Source organism: Hemitrygon akajei, chromosome 9 (genome assembly GCF_048418815.1).
Source record: "Hemitrygon akajei chromosome 9, sHemAka1.3, whole genome shotgun sequence".
Classification (NCBI taxonomy): domain Eukaryota; kingdom Metazoa; phylum Chordata; class Chondrichthyes; order Myliobatiformes; family Dasyatidae; genus Hemitrygon; species Hemitrygon akajei.
Genome location: NC_133132.1, coordinates 161,284,047 through 161,307,954, shown reverse-complemented (window position 1 = coordinate 161,307,954; position 23,908 = coordinate 161,284,047). Strand labels below are relative to the sequence as shown.

The 23,908-nt window shown below is 41.7% G+C and overlaps 1 protein-coding gene across 3 annotated transcripts; it reads left to right on the top strand.

Annotated features, from left to right (window-relative positions):
- Positions 1-8,851: 8,851 nt before the first annotated feature.
- vgll2a (vestigial-like family member 2a) lies at positions 8,852-22,166 on the top strand. Of its 3 annotated transcripts, none has more exons than XM_073057407.1 (4): positions 8,852-9,149; positions 9,788-10,076; positions 12,857-13,330; positions 21,012-22,166. In XM_073057407.1, the coding sequence occupies exons 1-4, from the start codon at positions 9,069-9,071 to the stop codon at positions 21,050-21,052; spliced, it is 885 nt and encodes a 294-aa protein (XP_072913508.1). In that variant the 5' UTR covers positions 8,852-9,068; the 3' UTR covers positions 21,053-22,166. The 3 variants fall into 3 exon arrangements, with proteins under 3 accessions (XP_072913508.1, XP_072913507.1, XP_072913509.1); XM_073057406.1 differs by having other exon boundaries at positions 20,867-22,166; XM_073057408.1 differs by having other exon boundaries at positions 8,881-9,149; positions 21,299-22,166.
- The last annotated feature ends 1,742 nt before the right edge of the window (positions 22,167-23,908 follow it).

The window sequence follows — 23,908 nt, the reverse complement described above, 5'->3', positions numbered from 1 at the left end:
CGTCATAAACTTCGATTGCCAAAATGGCACCTTGGTCCATTGAAGCAAGAAGAGTGTGGTGTATAGTTTTATGCAGCAAAATATCACCCTGATGTTGCTACATGCATCCATGTCAGACCCTGAGTGATCAGGGCATTACTGAGGATCATTTCCTTCATTGAAGCTACAGATTTTAATCCAAAACACACAACAAAATACAAGAAAGCAATTTTTGGTAACCTTAAATTTAATATCCTTTCAACTGTTGATTCTTTGGGAGCTTTTGCTACTGCTTGCACAGTGGGGAGTTGGGGGTGTCAGTGCTTCTGGTCTATGTGGGGGGAAGAGTTGATGCTGCTGCTTCTGCCTGGGAAGGGGAGAGGGGCTTTGGAACTCTGATGTTTCTATCAGTCATTCTTTGGGGTTTCTTGTTGCATGGATGTCTGTGAAGAGTAAGAATTTCAGGTTGTATAATGTATACATTCTCCAATATTAAATTGGACCATTTGAACTGAAGGCAACAATAATCTGTAGCATTAAAGCAAAAACTGCAGATAGGCTGACAATCTGAAATTGGAGCAGAAAGTACTGGAGCTGCTCAACAGTTCAAGCAGCATCTCTGGGGCTGGGCTGAGGAGAGGGTGGGGGATTGGAGGAAAACAAAGTTCCAGGCCAATGTCCTTTCATCACAACTCATATTGAATAGTCAAGCAAGATTACCAAGAGATAACACCCAAAATTTTAATTTGGTTCCTTTCTCCACAGATGCTGCCTGATTTACTAACCACCCCTAACACTTTATATTTCTTCATTAAACTGTATGCTCTGCATCAAGAATTAACTTTCAAGGATATATGCTAGGTTTGTTTCTGTGGTGTGCCGATCAAGGTGCAATGTGCAGCAAAATAAAATAATATTCAACAACTGTAGAGAATAGTATAAAAATAAAATTAGGTTAAAGTATGGATATGGTATAAAATATGCATCAATATATAAGTGTCAGCATGTATTTACAGTGTAAGCGGCATATACAAAGCTGTTTAAAGTATTACTGTGCAGTGACAGAGGGGGTAGGGAGGCTAACTAGAACGGTTCACCAAATTAACTACCTGGTGGAAGAAAGTTTAAAGATAGTATGAGGTTATTATTTTAATATCCCTATAGCTCTCAAACTCACAACAATGTTATCTTTATGCATGCACCATGAGCTTTGCTGGTGACATTTTTGACAAAGCAAGTGATGGATTTGCAGTCAGTTAAGCAGCTTCTATCACCGGCCATGCAGCTGATGGAATATAAGATGATAAGACCATAAGACAGATAGTACTGCGCAAAAATCTTTGGCATATGTTAATAATTCGGTTACCTAAGACTTTTGCACAACACTGTTATAAGTTTATGTACTTCACTGTACTGCTGCAAATTTCATGACATGTGTGAGTGATAATGAACCTGATTCTGATATGGGTCTCTATTGTGGACTGAGAGTGGGAAAAGGGGGCAGGGAGGGATGAATCATAGTTGGGAAAAGGGGAAGGGGGAGAAATCAGGAAGCACAAGAGAGAGATTCTGTAATGATCAATAAACCCATTTTTTTGGAATCAAATGGCTTTACCTGTTGTCTCAGGGTTGGGAGGGGGTGCCTGCACCCACCCCTGACTCTCTTCCTCTGCTACTTCTCCCAAACCCCTCCCATAGTGCAAGTCTTAGACACTGTAGGAGCACAATTAGGCCATTTGTCCATCGAGTCTGGTCCACCATTCCAACATGGCTGATTTATTATCCCTCTCAACCTCATTCTCTGGCCTCCTCCCCATTACTTTGGACGCCCATTAAGGATCCATCATTAAGGATGCTCACCATTCAAGACATGCCCTTTTCTCTGTGCAGAAGCCTGAAGACCCACACTAAATGTTTTGGGAACAGTCTTACCCCTCAGCCATCAGATTTCTGTTAACCTATCAACACTACATCACTATTCCTTTTTCACACTTTTGTACTGTAACTTACAGTAGTTTGTTGTGTTTCAAAACAACAAATTTCATGACTAGCGTCAGTCATCACAGACCTGATTCTGATTCATGCTCAGAAGCACTGCTGCCTTCATCATTTAAAGATTTGTTCTAAATTTTCGGGCGCTGTTAAGATCAACAACAGTGCCCAAGGACTGGATTTTATTTCAGTGGCAAACCTAATCCAGTTTTGCTGTCTTATCCTACATCAATTTACTCTGATGTTGCTGTGTTTGCCAAGCTTGGCAATTAGCTTGCAGACATTTCATCACCCGTCAAGGTGATATTCTCAGTGTGCAGATGTTGGTGTTTCTTTCTAGGAGTGCTCACAATTATATAGTGCCCCCCCCCCATTCGCCTGCCTCAATCCTGATTGGCTGTCCCTTCAGTTGACCTTCGAGTTCCTTTTGCTTGCACTTCTTTGTCTCTTGGTGGTTTGTAGATGGCGTCTATTTTGATATGTTTGTTACCCGAGCAACCAGTATTCACCACCACCCTAAACAACATTTTAGTCTTCAGTCCAGACATGAGTGATCCTTAATATTGTCTGAATTCACAGTCAAAAGGTCATGAAGAATGATAAAATCCAACTTTTATCATGCTAACTTGCATTATATTTCAATCTGAACTCTAGTACACTATACTCAAACTTATAACCACACTTGCAAGTGCTCTGGCTTGCATGCCAGAAGCTTCAGAGTGGTTCCTCTTCCATTGCCCAATGTGAGGATTGGAAGCAAAATAATCTGGCAATGTATGGTTGGGAGACAAAGAGAACTTCAATGACGTGATCCTCCTAGTAAAATATATGGACCACAGCCTTCTCAAACCAACCATACACCAGATGGACAAATCAATTAATCCTAGCAGGAAACTGTCATCAGGCACTGGCAACCTGTGGTGTTACATCATTGTCCAAATAAGGAAGTCCATATCACCCATGCCAAGGCAGTGACTTCTGGACTTGCAATCTATTCTGTTGTCTTCATCATCCTGCCTTTATAAACAAAAGGAGCAGCTGCAAAAAAATTGGAAGATTCAAGCATCCTGCAGAGGCATTGTTTCTCAGACAACCTGGTGAGCCCCGAAGCAACAGAAGTCACAATGCCAGTACTGGATTGTGATGCTGTGGCTTTATAAGGCACTGGTTAAGTCTCACCTCGAGTATAGTTTTGGACTCCTCATCTTAGAAGAGATGTGCTGGCATTGGAGAGGGTTCAGAGGAGGTTCACATGGATGATTCCAGGAGCGAAAGGGTTATCATACAAGGAAAGTTTGATGGCTCTAGGTTGTACTCACTGGAATTTAGAAGGATGAGGGGGGGATCTCATTGAAACTTTTCAAATGTTGAAAGGCCCAGACAGAGCAGATGTGGAAAGGGTGTTTCCCATAGTGGGAGAGTCTAGGACAAGAGGGCACAGCCTCAGGATATGGGGGGTGTCCATTCAAAACAGAGATGTGCAGACATTTCTTTAGCCAGAGGGTGGTGAATTTGTGGAATTTGTTGCCACGCGCAGCTGTGGAGGCCAGATCATAGGGTGTATTTAGGGCAGAGATTGATAGGTTCTTGATTGGACAGGGCATCAAAGGTTATGGGGAGAAGGCTGGGAAATGGAGTTGAGGAGGAGATAAAAAAAAGAATGGTGAAGCAGAATCGATGGGCCAAATGGCCTAATTCTCCTCCTGTGTCTTATGGTTTTATGGCACCTTTCAAAGCCTCTTGACTTCTGAGCTGAAAATCATCACGGCTGGGTCAATCAGAATGATAAGGATATCTAAAAGTTAATTAACTCAAAAAGTATTCTTGAATTCATACTTCACTGTGCCCAACCAAAAAGAAACAACTCAATGGCTAAGGACCAATAAAAATCAATGGATTAAACAATGGCTGTTAGTGGAAATGCTGCCAGGACTTTGGCAACTCTCCAAAAACAAGTGTAGGTTCTTCAGTGCTCTCAAGTCTATTGATGCTTCAACAACTCAGGGTCCATGCCAGTGGGAACAAAGAACTTGTCAAGGACAGCAAGGCAGGTATGGTACTGAAGGGATGCTTCTTGAAAGAACTCCGCAACTATGACTCTGTCTTTGACATTTGTGCCCTTAGCTCCAATCCACAGCATATAATCCATTCTAGCCCATGTTCCCCAATGAATGGGAAGTTAAAAAGGCAATATGCCAATGGTAATAAAACAGCAAGGCATTCTCCATGTCCAGCTCCATTCACTGAGGCAGATACAAACAGAGATTTTACAATTAACATTTGCTAAATGTCTTCTGCAAACCTGTTCACAAAAATAAGCACACACTCAGTGGACACTTTATCAGGTGTACCTGTACACCTGCTTGTTAATGCAAATACTCTGAGGTGTAACTCCCAGGTAACACTGATGAGAATCCACAATGCTGACTCGGGCAGCGGGAGACTGGAGTGAGTTTACGTCTCTCTCGACTCGGGCAGCGGGAGACTGGAGTGAGTTTACGTCTCTCTCGACTCGGGCAGCGGGAGACTGGAGTGAGTTTACGTCTCTCTCGACTCGGGCAGCGGGAGACTGGAGTGTGCTTGGGACAAACATTACTACCACTTCTCAAGGCATCACTGACAGCTGGCTGAGTGCTGACTCGTGACTCATCACTCAAGGACTCAAGCCACTCTTTGTCGCACCCCCTGAAATTCCATCTCGCACCCACTGGGGGTGCAGGCACCCCAGGTTGGGAACCCCTGCCCTAGAGTGAGGGGTTTAGATGGGGTAGAGTTTCTTAGGTGTGTTCAAGAAGGTTTCTTGACACAATATGTAGATAGGCGTACAAGAGGAGAGGCTGTACTTGATCAGGTATTGGGAAATGAACCTGGCCAGGTGTCAGGTCTCTCAGTGGGAGAGCATTTTGGAGATAGTGATCACAATGCTATCTCCTTTACCATAGCATCGGAGAGGGATAGGAACAGACAAGTTAGGAAAATGCTTAATCAGAGTAAGGGGAAATATGTAGCTATCAGGCAGGAAATTGGAAGCATAAATTGAGAACAGATGTTCTCAGGGAAATGTACAGCAAAAATGTGGCAAATGTTCAGGGGATATTTATGTGGCATTCTGGATAGGTACGTTCTAATGAGACAGGGAAAGGATGGTAGGGTACAGGAACTGTGGTGTGTAAAGGTTGTTGAAAATCTAGTCAAGAAGAAAATAAAAGCTTTCGAAAGGTTCAATAAACTAGGTAATGATAGAGATCTAGAAGATTATAAGGCTAGCAGGAAGGAGCTTAAGAATGAAATTAGAAGAGCCAGAAGGGGCCATGAAAAGGCCTTGGCAGACAGGATTAAGGAAAACCTCAAGTCATTTTACAAGACATTGTAGACATTGGATTAGACATTGGCTCAATGGGAGAAGTCAGAGAATGGTAGTGGAGAATTGCTTCTCTGAGTGGAGGCCTGTGACTAGTGGTGTGCCGCAGGGATCAGTGCTGGGTCCATTGTTACTTGTCATCTATATCAATGAACTGGATGATAATGTGGTAAATTAGATCAGCAAATTTGCTGAAGATACAAAGATTGGAGGTGTATCGGACAGTGAGGAAGGTTTTCAAAGCTTGCAGAGGGATCTGGACCAGCTGGAAAAATAGGCTGAAAAATGGCAGATGGAGTTTAATACAGACAAGTGTGAGGTATTGCATTTTGGAAGGAAAAACCAAGGTAGAACACACAAGGTAAATGGTAGAGCAGTGAAGAGTGCAGTAGAACAGAGGGATCTAGGAATACAGATACAAATTTCCCTATAAGTGGCGTCACAGGTAGATAGAGTAGCAAAGAGAACTTTTGGTACATTGGCCTTTATAAATCAAAGTATTGAGTAAAAGAGTTGGAATGTTATGGTGAGGTTGTATAAGGCATTGGTGAGGCTGAATTTGGAGTATTGTGTGCAGTTTTGGTCACCAAGTTACAGGAAGGATATTAATAAGGTTGAAAAAGTGCAGAGAAGATTTACAAGGATGTTGCTGGGACTTGAGAAACTGAGCTACTGAGAAAGGTTGAATAGTTTAGGACTTTATTCCCTGGAGTGTAGAAGAATGAGGGGAGACTTGATAGAGGTATATAAAATTATGATGGGTATAGATAGAGTGAATGCAAGGCTTTTTCCACTGAGGTTAGGGGAGAAAAAATCCTGAGGACATGGGTTAAGGGTGAAGGGGGAAAAGTTTAAAGGAAACATTGGGGGAGGGGCTTCTTCACACAGAGAGTGGTGGGAGTGTGGAATGACCTGCCAGGTGAAATGGTGAATGCAGGCTCACTTTTAACATCTAAGAAAAACTTGGACAGGTACATGGGTGAGAGGTGTATGGAGGGATATGGGCCAGGTGCAGGTCAGTGGGACTAGGCAGAAAAATGGTTCGACACAGCTAAGAAGGGCCAAAAGGCCTGTTTCTGTGCTGTAATGTTCTATGGTTCTATGGTTCCAATCGTGTGACAGAGAATGGTGCAAAAACATTATCCTTTGTCTATCCTGCTTGTCCTTTCTTCAAAGAATTCCAACAGATTTGTCAGACCAGAATTTTCCTTGAAAAAACCATGCTGACTATGGCCTATTTTATCATGTCCCTCCAAGTACCTTGAGACCTCATCCTTAAACATTGACTGCAATGTTTTCCCAAATACCAAGGTCAGACGAACTGGCCTATAGTTTCCTTTGTTCTGCTTCACTTCTTGAAGTGACATTTGCAATTTTCTAGTCTTTCAGAAACATTCTACAATCTAGTGATTCTTGAAAGATCATTGCTAATCCCTCCACGAACGCTTCAGACACCTCTTTCAGAACCCTGGGGGTGTAGACCATCTGGTCCAGGTGACTTATCTACCTTCAGATCTTTCCGTTTCCGCAAGAATCTTCTCCATAGTAATGGTAACTTCACACATTTCATGACCCCTGACACCTGGAACTTCCACTATACTGCTGGAGTATTCCACAGTGAAAATTGGCACAAAATGCTTATTCAATTCATCTGCCATTTTGTTGTTCCCCCATTACTACCTCTCCAGCATCATTTTCTAGCTGTTTGATATCCATTCTTGCCTCCCTTTTACACCTTACATATTGGAAGAAACGTTTGGTACCCTCTTTAATATCATTGGGTAGCTCACTTTTGTATTGCATCTTTACCTTCCTGATAACTTTTTAGTTACCTTATGTTGGTTTTAAAAAGCTTTCCAATCCTCTAACTTACCACTATTTTTTGTTCAATTATACGTCCTCTTTTGGCTTTTATGTTGGTTTTGACTTCTCTTGTTAGCCATAGTTGTATCATACTTTCTTTAGAATATTTTTTTCCTCTTTGTCATGTACAGTCTTTATCCTGTGCCTTCCAAAATGTTTCCTGAAATTCCAGCCATTGCTTCCCTGCGGTCACCCCCCTCCTCTCTTGTGCCTCTGTAATTCCCAGTACTCCTCTGTAACACTGATCCATCTGACTTTAACTTCTCTTTCTCATCTTTCAGGGTGAATCCAATCATTTTATGATCACCTGCTCCTAAAGGTTCTTTCACCTTAAGATCTCTAATCAATTCCGGTTCATTGCACAACACCAAATCCAGAATAGCTGATCCCTCGTGGACTCAACCATAAACTGCTCCAAAAAGCCATCTTTTACCGCTCTAGAATTTCTCCCTCCTTGAATCCAGCACCAACCTAATTTTCACAATCTACCTGCATATTCAAGTGCCCCCTGACTATTGTATGCCTTTTGACATACGTTTTCTATTTCCCATTGTAATTTGTAGGCTACAACTTTACTACTGCTTGGGGGTCTGTACACAACTCCCATCAAGGTATTTTTACCTTTGCCTATTCATATTGATTCCACACCTTCTGACCGTACGTTACTTCTTTCTAATGATTTGATTTCCTTGGCAATGGAATGATACCTCCAAAACTGTCCCCACAACTTCTTCCAAATTTACCTCCATGATAAATAAGCCAATGTATGTGTCCTTTCGCAGGGCAGAACCGCAACATTGAAACCCTACATTAACTCTGACAGGCAGGCTGTGTTATCGACCTCCCCGATCTAGACTCCCAAAACGGGCATCTTTACAAGCAACGTCACAACAAGTGATTACCAGGTGAATAGGTGAAATGATACAAGGATGTGCCCGAAAGTTCTCTGAACATCTTCACCAACTCTTAGGAAACTAGTTGCCCAGGACAACTCAAGTGATTGAGCGAACAGTTGGGTTGACACTGAAAACCTTGAGGCCAGTGTCAGGAGCACATGGCAGACTGGTATAAAAGCACATGTAAAGGGAATGCACGACTCTGCCATCTGCTATCTCCATCAAGCACCTTGAAGAAATCTGGGCCACAAAGGCTACCTTGTCTTCTCTCTTTCCCAGTTCTGAAGAACGGTCTCAGACCGCAAACTTTAAGGTGTCTTCTCTTCTTTCACATGCTGCCCGAACTGCTCACTGTTTCCGGTATTCCGTATGTTTTTCTTTTCCGGAATCCGCGGGAATGAAGTAGAAAGATCTCATCTTCAGACGCAGGGGGCTGGCCAGGGAGGAGATGAACTTGAAATGCGACGTGGAGCACTAATTGGGAGGCTTGACGTGGATAGATATTCACAATTGGATGTTGCACGGTTAACCAAAGTCCCCCGTGACATCTTGAATTTGACTGAAATGCTGAAAGAAAAGTTAACATGACCCGCCTGTCATGGTTTCGTGGGGAATCCGCTGTTCACAAAGACGGCGCTGCGAGGTCTACCGGAGACATGCTTGGAGTTGTCTGCTTGTTCACAATCGCGCCCTTCGTCGTTTCTTCAAGCCGGTTGGGGCGCTGGTAAATCGAGAGGGGCCGCGTTAGGGAGACGTTCACTGACGTCGCGCCGCACCGCGTCCCATTTAAATGTCTGGTGTTGCTTTTTGTACTTAGTCGGGTCGGACAGGGTGGACGAGGCAGGAGGGGCTTGGGCGCTACGCGGCAGAATTTAGCTTTGCGTCCATGGCAGCGATGTTCGCGCACACTGGACACGATCGCCCATGAGCCCGTAGTCTCCAACGTCTTATCCCTGGTGCGGACTCCAGCCTTCGCCATGAGCTGTCTGGATGTTATGTATCAAGTGTATGGTCCTCAGCCTTATTTTGCAGCAGCGTACTCGCCTTACCATCATCAGGTATGCTTGGTTGTGCAATAATCAATCTACTTTTCTGCATTCAAAGTTGGGGCTGTTCATTAAAAGTTCAATATAACTTCACTAAAAGTTGGGGGTAATCACTCGAAGTATATTATTAGGAGTTATAAATACTGTGTGGGACTGTCCTCCGGTACTACACAGTCCTAATATCCAACTCTCCGTGTGTTCCAGTTTGCAGTCTGATAGCTAACAGAATCTCCCATTTTACCTCCACCTCGGACAGCCAATGTCCATCTCATTTAACCACCTTATTCTGCGTTCAAAACGGCGGTGTCCCCCTGCGTGGCACAGTAACATGCAGCTGCCCTGAAAGAGTGTGTGATTTGCAGATATTCAGCGCTGGATGAAACCATCAAGAATTGCCGCGGATAGTCACATTTATTGTGCCTTGCGCTCCTGAATACGGTTCTATTATGCGTAGAATTGAAAGAAATCGCGTGACCCTAGGCAATCACAAGTCATTGAGGACCGTATAAGTTATCATTTTATTTATAGGCTTCAATCTATAAGACCCTTACAGTCCCCTGGGCGCCCCGAGAGCTCGCTACAGATCCTGTCGAGCTGCAGAACAGTTGCTTCAGCTGGTGGTTGTGATCTCGACTTTCCCTCTTTTCCAGAAATTAGCCTTCTACTCGAAAATGCAGGAGGCGGCGGATAGTGCGAACATCAGCGGGACGTTTTCTGTGCACGGCTCTGCGATCAAAGAGGAAGACCCGGGCAGCGAGAAAGAGCGCCCGCCCGACGCGGAGTACCTCAGCTCCCGCTGCGTGATCTTCACGTACTTTCAGGGTGACATTAGCAGTGTTGTTGATGAACATTTCTCTCGGGCACTGAGCCAGCCCAGCAGTTACACTACGGCCAGCGGTGGCTCCAAATCCGCCCGGGGAAGTTCCAGTTCTTGGAGAGGTGGGTTCGGTGTTCACGTTGTTAGCTGCCAGTAAAATGATATTATAACAACCAGACATAGGTTTAAATGCGCACGCCAATAACCCCACTTCGTGACATTATTGAAATCCTTGCACCTAGTGTGGTACCTTTGCACGAAATCATGTCAATTTGGACATCTATGCTTTAGAGTTAAGCGCTTTAATATGAGTACGAATCAAGTCGAGTGTAAGCTTGGTTTTGTATGTTAGCGGGAGCATCATCTGTTACATCCTTAAACTAATCGTGTATTAGAGCTGATGCCCTCATATCCCGGTAATAGTGTTGTTACGGAACAGGTACAATGGTTGGCGGGACAGGTACCGCTTCTCCAGATGTCCGCAGCTCACCTTCGTTCAGGTGCATTCAAACAGTGACGACGTTGTTTCCTCGTGCTTCAAGTAGTTAACTGTGACCTGAAATCTACTAACACAGTGTCTACTTTCTCATTCACTTCCGCCATCCGATCTGTCTGCAAGTAGAAATTTGTTTCTTTACCCGCCCCTTAAATTACAGTTCAACAAATTCTTCAGAGATTGAGCGAAGATTGCAGACTGAAATATGCCCTCAGCGCTGATATAGATCTCGACGTTATAAAATACTGTCGTTATTGAATTCAGATAAATAATGACAGTGCCGCTTTATTCTGTCGCGTTCTGAGATTCGCTTTCAAACCACATCGATATCAAAGTTCGCCGGCTAAATCTGAGTTCATTGTAACAGTGGCCAGAAACTACTTGCCATTTCGATAACCGTAAATAACCTTAACATACCAATTTTGACACCTAAAATATACCATAAATCCGTCCTGTTTCGTAAGCTTGCCCTTTCTCAAAGTTCCTTTCTGAATGTCTTTCCTTCCAGTGCATTACAATTTTTAAATGAATCCGGTCAAATTATTTGAAGCTTAAATGATACGTTGATATCACCGCCATTAGTAGTGGTAGCATATTCTGTGTAATTTAATGTCATTTCCAGGACACGCGGATAAAGGGGAACTAGATAATTGTTACTCCGGATCCAATGCAGCACCAAATAAGTAGAACACGATAAAGAATACAGAAATAAAAACACAATAAATATAAATACCTGATAGTTTATATACATAGATTGATTGTATGTCCATAAAGTGATGCTAGGCGGAGGACTGTCCGCACATAAGGTGACTGCGATATGTAACTGCGATTGATTCAAAACATCGCAAAGTTCCTTCAGAAAGACTAAATTGTGTTTTAATTAAAATCATTTCAGTTGTTTGTCAATTGCCTTTACTTGAAAACTTTTAAAAACAAAGTGGGACAAATTTAAATATTACTTCTTGCTGGATATTTGGAGAATGCAACAAATATTCTCAGGTGCTGTTTAGCTTGGGTCCTTCTCTGGTACGTTGCTATAAACGTTCCCGTTTCCTCTGGTACCAATGCTGTAGTAGCTTCTATTTCATTTAAATGCGTGAAATAGAAAATAAAAAGAATTCTGACGACCATGCATAAGATCTATTCTCACTCATTGTGAGAAAAAGCTAGTGTATTATAAAAATACCAAATTGAAAATAACAATTCCGTATCTGGGACATGGTGTGGGATGTCTTACAATGTAATTATTATTATTATATTATGTTATTATTTTTAATTTATTTATTGAGATATAACATGAAGTAGGCCCTTCTGACCCGTCAAGCCACATCACCTAGCAATCCCCTGATTTAATCCTAGCCTACTCACAGGACAACTTACAATGCCCAATTAACCTACCTACCAGTAAGTCTTTGAGTGAAAATCAAATCTCACCTACCAGTGAGAGAAAATCCATACGGTCATGCAGAGTACATACAAACTCCTTGCACAGAGTGGCAGGAATTGAACCCAGGTTGCTGGTACTGTAAAGTGTTGTGCCATGTATGTTACCATGCCACACACCCCCATTGGAAATATAATGTATACATTATTTGTAATATACTGTTTGCAATTATATTATTTACTGTATATCATAAATACATGATATATTATTTATTACATATCTGTACTTTAATTTTAACTCTATTTTATATAATTCTTTACTTTTATGATTGTTGAAAGTTGCTGTTTTTTGTAACATGTTGTGTCCTGACTAATGCACCCCAGCAAAATTCCTAATACATATGAGGGGTGATTGATATGTTCATGGCCTAAGGAGTCAATTTTAGAAAACCTGGCACTTTTATTTTTCACCACAGACCCCTCCTACATTTATAACTGAGTCCAGCAGTTGTGGAGCATACGGATCTTGGACCTCCAGAAAGTCCCCACAGCATGCATGATTGATAAGTTTGTGGCCTAAGGTAGAAGGAGATGAGTTATACAGCTCTCGTTACATGCACTTGCAGGTCAGCTCTTTGAGTGATTATGTAGAAAGTTTGAAGTTAATAACTCATCTCCTTCTACTGTAGGTCACGAGTTTATCAATCATCCATCTGTGGACACTTTCTGGAGGTCCAAGTTCTGTATGCTCTATGACCGCTGGACTAAGTGTGTAAATGTAGGAGGGGACTATGTTGAAAAATAAATGTGCTAGGTTTTCCAAGATTGACTTCTTCTACCTTAGGCCACAAACTTATCAATCACCCCTTGTACAGTATGAATGTATATGGCAAAAAATGTTGATCCTTCATATATAATTTTGTTTCTAATGAGAAAAGCTTGATTTGTGTTTTTACAAATATTGATTGGAATCATTGTTACTGAAAATTAACAGCAGTTTCCCCATGTTCTCTTGCTTTGCAGAGGGCACCTTCCCAATGAACCAGAGAGGTTTTCCTCCTTCCTTCTGGAACAGCACTTACCAGCCCTCTATGTCAGCGAGCTTAAGTAGCAGTCTAGGTAATGCCCTAGCAGGAGCCCCCTCTGAGCTGCCTTTTGGAGCCGACCCATACTCGAGTGCCTCTTTGCACACACATCTGCATCAAGGAGCCCCCGAGCCCTGGCACCACCATCACTACTCATTGGGATGCGCCGTCAGTACACAGAGTTCTGTCTACACACGGCCTAGCATGCATGACGTATATGCGGTCGGTGCCCCTTTTGACCCACGCTACAGTTCACTATTAGTGCCTTCGGTGAGGCCGCACAGGCTTCCCGCTGTCCCTACACCCCAATGTGACCTGGCAAAGAGTGACACGACCTCTGCATGGACCACGGGGGCCTTCACGGGTCCCTCCACTGACATGAGCCAAACCCTCAACATCAATGTGGATGCAGGTAAATACTTTGAGAGAAGCGAATGCAGAGGTGATAAACCAGAAAAGGGTCCATCAGCTGAAAGTGATTGTTTTCTGCTGGGTATTGAAATAATCTGTTAAAAGAGCGGTGGGGAGGGTGGGGGGGGTTGATTCTTGGAAGTGTCACCTGTAAAAGACAGAATGAAGTTGATATTCTTTATATTTTTACCATGGGGCAGCTCAGCAGCATAGTGGTTAGTGCAATTGCTTTTCAGCACGAGTGGCCACCGATCAGGGTTCTGTTCCCACTGCTGTCTGTATGGAGTTTGTACGTTCTCTCTGTGACCACTTGCATTTCCTCTGGGTGCCCTGGTTTCCTCCCACATTCCAAAAGACATCAAGTTAGTGCTAGTGAGTTTTGGACATGCTACATTGGTCGGCTGAAGTGTGGCGCCAGCACAGTCCCTTGCACTGTGTTGGTTGCTGTTGCAAAATGCTGTATTTCACTATATGTTTGAAGGACCAATAAATCTAATCTTTATAAAGCTAATCTTTATCTTTAATGCTGTTAAAGCATAAAAGAAATTAATAGCTTTTGGAAACATCGTGAAATTGTTCTGTTTGTAGTCATTTCAGATTTGAACTATACAAGCCAAAAGGGTTCTCGATAGGATTGCAAACATAATGAATGCCTCAGGTCTAAAGAGATAGGAGTGTGAGGACTGCCTTCAGTGCCCTAGTGTGGGAGCCTGCAAAGAGGCCCTTTCTAGAAATCAGTTGGTGAGGTGGAGGTAGAAATAGTCCTAGATGTTAAGTTTACCACCGTAAAACAACACATTTTCGCACATTGTATTTCATGCAGCAAGATCTCGGAAACCTGCAGGTGAACAAAAGCCTAGCATCCCCTCAGCATTAAATTCCTGGGGACTACCATTAACTAGAATGATCATTGAATCTATTTCATAAATAATATGCACACAGAGACCAAGTATTCTATAGGGAGTTTAAAAAAAAACAAAATGCTGGAGGAACTCAGCAGGTCAGGCAGCAACTATGAAAATGAAAAAATAGTCAACGTTTCCAGCCAAGACCTTTCCACAGGACTGGAAGGGCAGGGGGAAGATGCCAGAATGAAAAGGTTGGGAGAGGTGGAGGGAGGATAGCTAGAAGGTGGTAGGTGAAGCCAGGTGGGTAGGAGAGGTAAAGGGCTGGAGAAGAAGGAGTCTGATAGGAGAGGAGAGTGAACCATAGGAGAAAATGAAGGAGGAGGTGACTCAGGGGGAGGTGATAGGCAGATGAGAAGAGGTAAGAGGCCAGAGTAGGGAATACAAGAAGAGGAGAGAAGGAGGGAATTATTTTTTAACTGGAAGGAGAAATTGATATTCAAGCCATCAGGTTGGAGACTACTCATATGGAATATAAAGCATTACTCCTCCACCCTGAGGGTGGCCTCTTCATGGCACAAGAGACCAACATGTTGGAACGGCATTGGGAATCAGAATTAAAATGCTTAGCCACTGGGAAGTTCCCCTTTAGGTGGGCAGAGTGGAGGTGCTATATGATGCAATCCCCCAACATGGTGGGATCCCCCAATGTAGAGGAGTTCCCATCAGGAACATCGGACATAATAGATTCACAGATGAAGCATTGCCCCACCTGTAAAGACTGTTTGGGGCCCTGACTGGAGGCAAGGTAGGAGGTGAATGGGCAGGTGTAGCACTTCGGTCACTTGCAGAGATAAGTGCCAGGAGGGACGAATGGACCTTAGGTCCTATTCTCACATTGCATTTCCACATGGTCAGAAGTGTGGTGGTGTACAAAAATAACAAGCATTTGGGAATCCCACCATCTGCAAGTTCACTTCTAATTCATACACGATCTGTCTTGAAAGTGTGTCTACATTCCTTTGACATTGCTGGATTAAAATCTGGCAACCCTGTAGCTAAAGCCACATATTAGCTAATGGGCTGGATTTCCCTGGACCTGGCCCGTGCTTCAAGTTTATCATGGGACCACATATCTTGGCAGCCTCACACCTCCTAATGTCCTCCAGGTATCATTGACATAACTCCACAGAATAACAGATTAGCCTCCTATGAGTCTCCCAAACTGTTAATGACCATCTTTTTTGACCTCCTAACACATCATGCTGTCAAAGATCTTTACTGTTTCTAAATATTTTTGGTGATTAGGAATGCTCAGAAACGGCAATAAATGTGCATAATTATTAAAAATTACAAAGAAAAGGGTGTAATATCTTAAATGCAAGTAAAGTATATAAATTAAAGGACTGTGTTAATTAATGTTTCAAAATACTTTCAGCTACTTTTTCAGTGGAAGTCGGTGGCATACATAGATACACATAGTGTATCCAGCCAACCAGCTCCGAACTCATGGACACCCCTGGGTCAACGTTGAGTGCAGGGGTGAGAGATTAGATGCAATAGCATTCAATAGGTCTTGAAAGGGTGGAACCTACCAAATGATGAAAGGTCTGGAGTGGATGTTTCCTGTAATGGACCAGTAGGTGCAGCTTCAGAATAAAAGGGCATGCCTTTAGAACAGAAATAAGGAAGAACTTCTTTAACCAGATGGTGGTGAATCTGTGGAACTCATTGCCACCCACAACTGTGGAGTCTAAACCACTAAGTATATTTAAGAAAGAGGCTGATTGTGAGGGTGTCCCTGGGAAAAGATGGGAGAATGGGATTGAGAAGGAATAATAAATAGTCAAGTTAATTTTATTGTCATTTAACTACATACATGAATACCACCAAATGAGACAACATTTCTCCAGACTAGTTTGTAAAGTACAGTAGTATACATAACACATATATAACACACAACTTAGGAAAGTAAGGATAAAATCTACAAAAGAAGTACACATCAGATAAACAATGTACAGTGCATTAATCAAATATTGCAAGGTACAGTACAAAATTGTAGTGTACTGTACAATCAGCCAAGATTGAATAGTGGAGCAGACTCGATAGGTTTAATGGCCTAATTTTGCTCTTTTGTCTTACAATTTTACAGTCTGAACTCCAGTGTATTCCACATTTTGACACTGGCTCATTGTTATCAATTTGAACCTATAGCATTTGAATGCATACTAAGTTTACAAAGTAAAATACTGCGAACACATTACAGGATATTCTCAATCTGTGATGCAACCAAAACTGTTCATGTTCAGTAGATCCTACAAAGATTTAGTTTTATTATGGTCTCATATTAACAAGTGTTGATTGACATAACCTGAAAAAAAATCTGTAATATTAAAAGTAGAGAAATATTCTACCCAATGTAAATATGAAATAAAAGCAACAGAATAAATAGACCTTTCAGGATCTGAAGCAAAAAGGTATAAAGAAATATTGCTTGAGTAACAGGACATTAAAATTAATGTTGGTTAATAATCTTACAGTATGGTTTTCAATGAGTCTGTGGAGAAAAAAAATGTAGTCCATTTAGCATTTCAAACAATTGTGGCCATCCAAAAAAAAGTGTTTTAATAAAGTCATGCTATTACATAGATCCATGGAATTAATTATCAATTATTGAAAACTCATGATGCTTAATATGCTGTTTAGATTTGAGCCACAATAATCAGAGATTGCACTATAAGTCTTCACGGAATTAATTATAGCAAAGCATTGCAAAGTATTTATACTACAGGGGAGATACAGGAAAATATTATGAAATTTTCATATTTCCCTTTTAATATGTTAATTGTAGGTCAGCATGGATTGTGTCAAGAACAACATACGGGTCATGTTATTGTATAATAAATCATGGTTTCTACTTTTCTTCCCCTTTATAAAGAACAGCACATGGCATCATAATAAAAAGTGCTAAGCTTTATAATGCTGGTATTAATTAACAAAAGAAAAAAAAACACTATAATATGGAAATCCTGCTAATGAAAGTGTAGATTTATAGTAGAATGCTTATGAGTGAAGGATAAATTATGTATCCTTGAGAGCTAATGTGTCCAGATTTCAAAACTTGGTTGATTTCTATCATATTGTTTCAGAAAAAACAATGAATCATGAACAAGGGGGTAATTATCCAATTATGAGTTTAATTCTAATCATCAATTAATGAAACTAATCACAAATGATTCAGCTAATCAAAGGGATGTGATTTCACTGACTTCATATAACCATTTGATTATCTTAGCCAAAAAGTTTGTAATTTCTTACATAACAAGTTATAACTGAAATGTATTGCATTGGGCTAATTGTAAACTTGTAGAAAAGAAATATTTTGTAATATTGCCAAATATTTGGGAGCTGTGTGCATTTGATTGTCCTCTTGTTCTGAGGCTGCATTGGCACTAAATCTAGCTTTAGCCTTGTGTGCTGCAAGCATATACCAGGAATTTTGGCCCTGACTCAAACTTCTCATCTGCAGTTCCAGCAAAGAATACACAGCACAGAGAGCACCCAAGATGAACCCATATCCTATGATAATATAAGAATAGGAATTAACTCTCTAGCACAATTCCCATTGCCAAATGCAAGGCCTTAATGTGAAAAATTTGTTGCAATGTATTTGCATCACATATTATACTTCGTGAAAGTTCTGTTACACCACAGCAGCAGGCCCTAGGTGTCTTATACATCTCCCAGTTGACAGAGATCTGTGCATGTGGGGTTGGAGGCATATCAGGATTTTTGCTCAGCTTGAGGTAATTCTTAAATTTTTTGGGAAGAATAACAGCGATATTCATCTTATAAAAACATTAAAAGTATTAGTTTATAAAGGTGTTTTTGATTCACACCAGGTCAGAATCTTGTTCAACCATACTAAAGATGGTCTCACTTTTGTAACTTTGATATATATATATACCTTCAAGATGGCATCTGCTAGTTTCATTATGATGCACACATCTTCACATCTGGGCTTAGTCAATGCATTTTTGCTAAGACAATATTAAACCATAGCCTTGCCTTTGAAGATTTATATCACCTGGTCATGTTTCACTGATTAAATGTAGGCCTAAACTTCATGGGCACACTATTGTTTTGAAATGGGTTTATTTTATAGTGATTTTCAGTTTTGTTAAAAATTCCTTCTGTCTGTGAGCGATGTTGCTGATAGGAGGCATGCTCGGTTTTAAGCACTCCCGAATTAGCAGAAGGCGAGGTTAGACGCCCCACTTTCTCAGTACTTCCTGATGACACATTCATAAGAGTGTCTCTGACTGCCCCTCTGGCCTCTGCGTGTGATTTTGTGCCACATTATGAACAGCTGTGTGCCATTGAGCTGTGTGGGAATTGTGGTATGAGCTCTTATTAGAGTTATTTCATGTAGGACTTTACAGTTGACATAGCAAGGAGATTTTTATCCTATTGGTTTGGACAGGATTCAAATAAACAATATATCAACTCTCTGCACTAATTGGATTCGAAAGTTATGTAGGGCTGTTACAAATATATTTTCATATGTCCCGCTACTTTCCTTTGTTAACGCGCCTCAGCATTTTCGGTACTTAGAGTGGGGAAACGATTATCCTGAAGCTTTAGACTTATTTCATCATAAAAATGTGAAGCACAATAGAGTTACAAATGGAGTCCAATAAATAACATCTTCTGTACATCAATTATTTATACATAATATGCAGTTTTCGGAGTGAGCAATCCAGATATAACTAGCTATTGTCTCGCAATGAATGTTCCTAATTGAGTTACGTGCAAAGCAAGGGTGGAAATATTCCATTAATATCAGTCGGTGCTGCTGAAATTATCCTACTTATTACTGACATCGAATCGTTTAAGAGACAAAGATTTGTTTTTAAAATAAAACAGAATATATAGGGGTGTGTATAATGCATTTGCGGCGAAACACCGTTTAAAATTCGGCGTTTTGGAACCTACGTAGCCTGTTCACATTGGTAGCAACGGGGAAATCGATCGTTTATTGAAAGCGGCTAAATAATTCTAAACTTGCGAAAGATTTTATTTAGTGGCGTGAACCGTGCAATCCCTTTAATAATACGTATTCATGGTGACAATATCAGGAATCAGTAAATGATTTTCATCTCAGACATATCAAATCCACCAACATCAGATCCAAATGCTGAACAAAATGTTTCAGTTCGCGGCATTAAAGGAATGTAGAGATTGAATGAGAACTCAGATGCAGTCAATGACCGGATTTACATGCATCGACGTTAGTGATAAGTCGGGTCATTTCAGCAGCGCCGATTTATATCAATCAGAATATGTTCACCTTTTCACACATAACTTATTTAGGAACATTTATTGCCGACGGTCACTAACCACAGCTGAACATTAGGTTTTTCATTCATGTATTAAGAAAAATTATTCAGGAAGTGAAGGTTATCAGTCGAATGTAGTCGCGTTAGGATTTTTAAGCGAGGTTTACAGCAAGAAATATGTTGTAGAAAGATAGTGCATTGTCTGAAAAACAGATGAATGAAATGCCCAGACATAATTGTGTAGAGATTGTTCGTAATGTGTGTTACATTAATATGAACAGTAGGAATGAGTTTGGCAATATTGGAACTTATGTCTGCTCTTTACTTCAGAACTATTTTAATGTGATTGGCTGTTATATAACATTTAAATTTGAAAAGATTTGGATAACTGAGTGACGTTTAACAGTGAACGGCAGCAGATGAATTCGGAGCTAGTTCTCAGCTTTTCTGGTATATTCCGGTATATATAATTTAACCGCTAAAGTACAAGTGAAACAGTAGCTGTATAAAACGAAAACGGCGGCTGGGCTGGGCACGGGGATAAGGAAATCGCAAGCTAAACATTGGGAAATCTGTTCAAATTAAAACAGTGGCTACAGACAGGAAAACGGTGAATGGACAAAGTAAATACAGGACGCATGAGACAGAGCATACAAGTATAATCAAAGGCATGATTACTAAGGGCGTCAAAGGTTATTCTTGTTTATTTCGAGCAGGGGATCCCTCGGTTAACGGTGGGGGTGCGTGGCATTGAAAGGTTGGGAACTCCCGATTTAAAGGTTCAGCGCAGAACAGGGGCTTCAGACCCAAGAACTCCTAGCCTCATCACAACGACCAATTGCTAATCGGTAGGTCAGGACCGTGGGGGGGATACCGGAGCACCCGCAGGAAACCCAAGCGGTTGGCGGGGAAAACGTACAAACTCCTTACAGGCGGCGCCGGAATTGAACTCCGAACTCCAGAACGCCCCGAGCATGTAATAGCATCGCGCTAGCCGCTGCGCTACCGTGGGTTAGGAAGAGAAGGTAGGGTTGAGATGGAAAATAAGTCAACCGTGATCGAATGGTGGAGTGGACTCGATGGGCCGAATAGCCTAATTCCGCTCCTTTGTCTTGAGGTCTATATATTTTTTTGAAGTACCAAAGGAATGTTAGTACAAGAGACAGCGCCGAGGTGGTGTTGCTGTTTTTCTCGATCATTTGTGAACTGGCCTGGTTTTCCTATATTTCTCTGTGCTTTTAGCTGGATCTTCTATCTCTTATTTGTCCTGACTTTCAGAGCTCCGCTTTCTATCCCTGTTCTGCTTACATGTCCTATCTTTTTTTTCGCCTTTGTTTTTTTTTACTTTCTCAGGTCTGCCGCACCAGGAAAAAAACAAGGATCTTTACTGGTTTTAGAGCACTCATCAGCTACCTCGTTTGGCTGCCCTGTAATTTCTACCTGAAACATTTCTCTTCCTCTGTGTACAGTGTGTAACAGATTTTGATCTCGGTTTCAGCTCGCCGCTACTCCCTTTGTGGTGGATCCCTGTTAAACTGAGTGTTTATTACACAACAAAACGCTTCAATCAAACATAACACACAAAAAAAAACTGTTTTTGGAAAAATAAAGTAATGTTTCAAACTCCGCAGTTGATCAGCCAGCCCATAGAAGCTAAAAAAAAAAATGTGACTGTATCCTTTGCTAGATTGCACGCTCCCCTGCGGGAGGACTTTACGAGAGGAAGTTGGTTTGAAATGTCTTGGATTTTAACACATTTTCGGAAATGTGCTCATTCTTTTAAAGGAACACCGAGGTATCTGAATCAAATTCTACTCGAATCGAGGGTGTGTTGAATGGGCCGATTGGGATTTCAAAGAATCCGCAGTTGGGTATTTCATAACAGATTACTTCGAATAGACCCAACAAGCTCGGTTTTTTTAAAAAAAAGAACAACGAGCTGAGATGGTAACAGGACCACAAAAGGAAAACGAATCATTAAATGGGGGGGGAGAAACAGAATGCGGATAGTCCGGATAAGCATTCCAATTGTTTCTCTCGCGAATCTGCCTAACGATTAAAACTCCCCAAAACTGGAGAGTCATAATGAGGTCGAATATAGCGTGGCCTTTGCCGCAGCCACCAGCTCTACAATGCAACAGCTGTTGGGACAACTGTGAAAACTATCGGGCTCTCAGAGAGGCCGCCGCGCTGGCCGGGTGCTGGGCGGCGTTTTTTGCGCCTAAAAACTGACGAGTGGGAGCTTCTGACGACCCGATCTCCGAGGCTGAATGAAGCAATGGAAATGGATGGACTCCACATCACGCGGTGAAAAGTGAGAGGGAATGGGGGGGAGCAATTTTCAGGTTACGCAAGCATAATTGTCCGACCGATGAAGTCCGGTTAATTGAAACGTTTTAATTCTATGAGTCGGTAAAGGTTCTTTTTCTTTGTTATCGTTGCTATTTTAACCATTTCCGAGATTGATTTGTAACTATAACAGTGAGTGAATATGTCTAGTCATTCGCGAAATAAAGTAGTTTTAAAAAACTCTGTAAAAATAGATTGTATAAAATTTTACTATTTTAGCAAGGCAACGCGAGTTAATAAGTGTGAATATTTGTTAACTTTATTTCCGTTTATTCATCCATTAAACTTGTGAAGGTGAAATTGAGAGCTGGATTGTCCACCTAAATTCAAATTGATAGTGTTCAGCATCCAATATCGTGCACGATATAATGTATGTTTTTGCCTTTTACACAACTGGCAACTCCTGTATTGTGGATGTTTCCTCTTAACCGCAATAACTGTTTGCTTGGGAGATGAGTGTAGAATTTTTATACAAAACGCTCTCTGAAGGGGGTGGGGTACTCGATGGTGATCATTTCCCAACCTCGCTCTTCCCGAAACCGTACACAATTACGATTATATTTGGAATGGGGCTTCCCACCGCCCCGCCAGGCTCGGCACGGATTTCTACAATGTCGAGAGCGGCCTGGCATCCAAACCCCCTCCCCTCACCCCGACACGCCAATCCCTTCTCATAGTTATTAACACAGTAGCTGCAGTCAATATAACAGGTAAGTGAGATCTTCTGCAAATGCTCTTCCCACCTCACGGATCAGTGGCTACATCATACTTCCCGATCTGGTGTGCAACGCAAGGGAAAGGGGAAGACTGAAACCTGAAAGACAAGGCCAACGTACTTGGTCTGAAAGGGCCGACAGTCCGCAGTAAGAGGAGTGGGGTGAAATGTGGTATTTCCTATTTGCAGCTGCCTGCGATTTTCCGCCAATTTCATGTCCGGAAAATCACGAACCGCAGAGAACAGTCACAATATATCGTTTTCCTATTACTCGTTTTATCATATTTCCTTGTCCCAAGTATCTGGCAGAGTAAAATAAAATCTTACTGGGACAGTAGAACAAATAAAAATCTCCCCAACAGTTATTTTCCACATTTAGCTTTAAATTTCGTGTCGTGTAAATCCAACAACTTGGAACCCAACAGTGACAACATTGGCCACATTAATCCAGTCGCATTTTCAAACTAATAAGCTAATGACTTCCTGAGAGAACGCATCATCTTGGAGAGCGTAAAGATGGAATGAACGGTATGTTGTGTTAATAGCTCACTTGACAATAATAGCGGACGCCGGACTAGTTAATTGTGCAAATCCTAAATCAGCGTTTGCGGCGGACAACATGCCGACAAATCAGTGTAAATGCAGCATTTTCTGAATCGATTTGAATCCGATCTGACTGTTGAGATAACACAGCCCTGCTCGGGGTTGACGTACAGCCTGTCAGATGAATCGGTTCCAAGGTGCCTGATATTCGAGAGGGAACGCTCGCAAGCTTATGTTTCCATGGTTGGAATATTTGTAAAGTTAACGCATAATCTGAAAGTGGACGCCAATAAATTATTGGGTGCTAATTGGGGCCTGAGTGTGACCGTCACTCGGAGTCAATTCCACCACACAACCCTCGTAACCAAAAAAGGGAAAAGGGCTTGGGACCGAAACAGCACAGTTACCTCAAGAAATGACCTCTTGTAAAGCCACGGGGCCCTCAGATCCCGCTTTCAACGGCATGTGATCATTTCAAACAGTGCAGGCAACCTAGTCCGAATAGATCGCATCGCATGATGAGCTCCCGCGAAATCTATATTAAAAAAAAGAGCTCCCGATTATAGTAGTGGCTGACGTGATTCGGAGACAACGGGACACAGGGTGTAGTTTCCAGTTGAAATAGAACCGATCAGTAAAGTTGGTTTAGGCTGAAGTTTTGAGACAGATTCCTCGTTAACTTTTGTGGTTTCATATATCGCCGACCGTGAAGATGCTCAGTTATTTTCATAACAGTGAACTACCCGCATAGGAATACTGCACATTCATCGGGTGAGCTGAAGACTCAC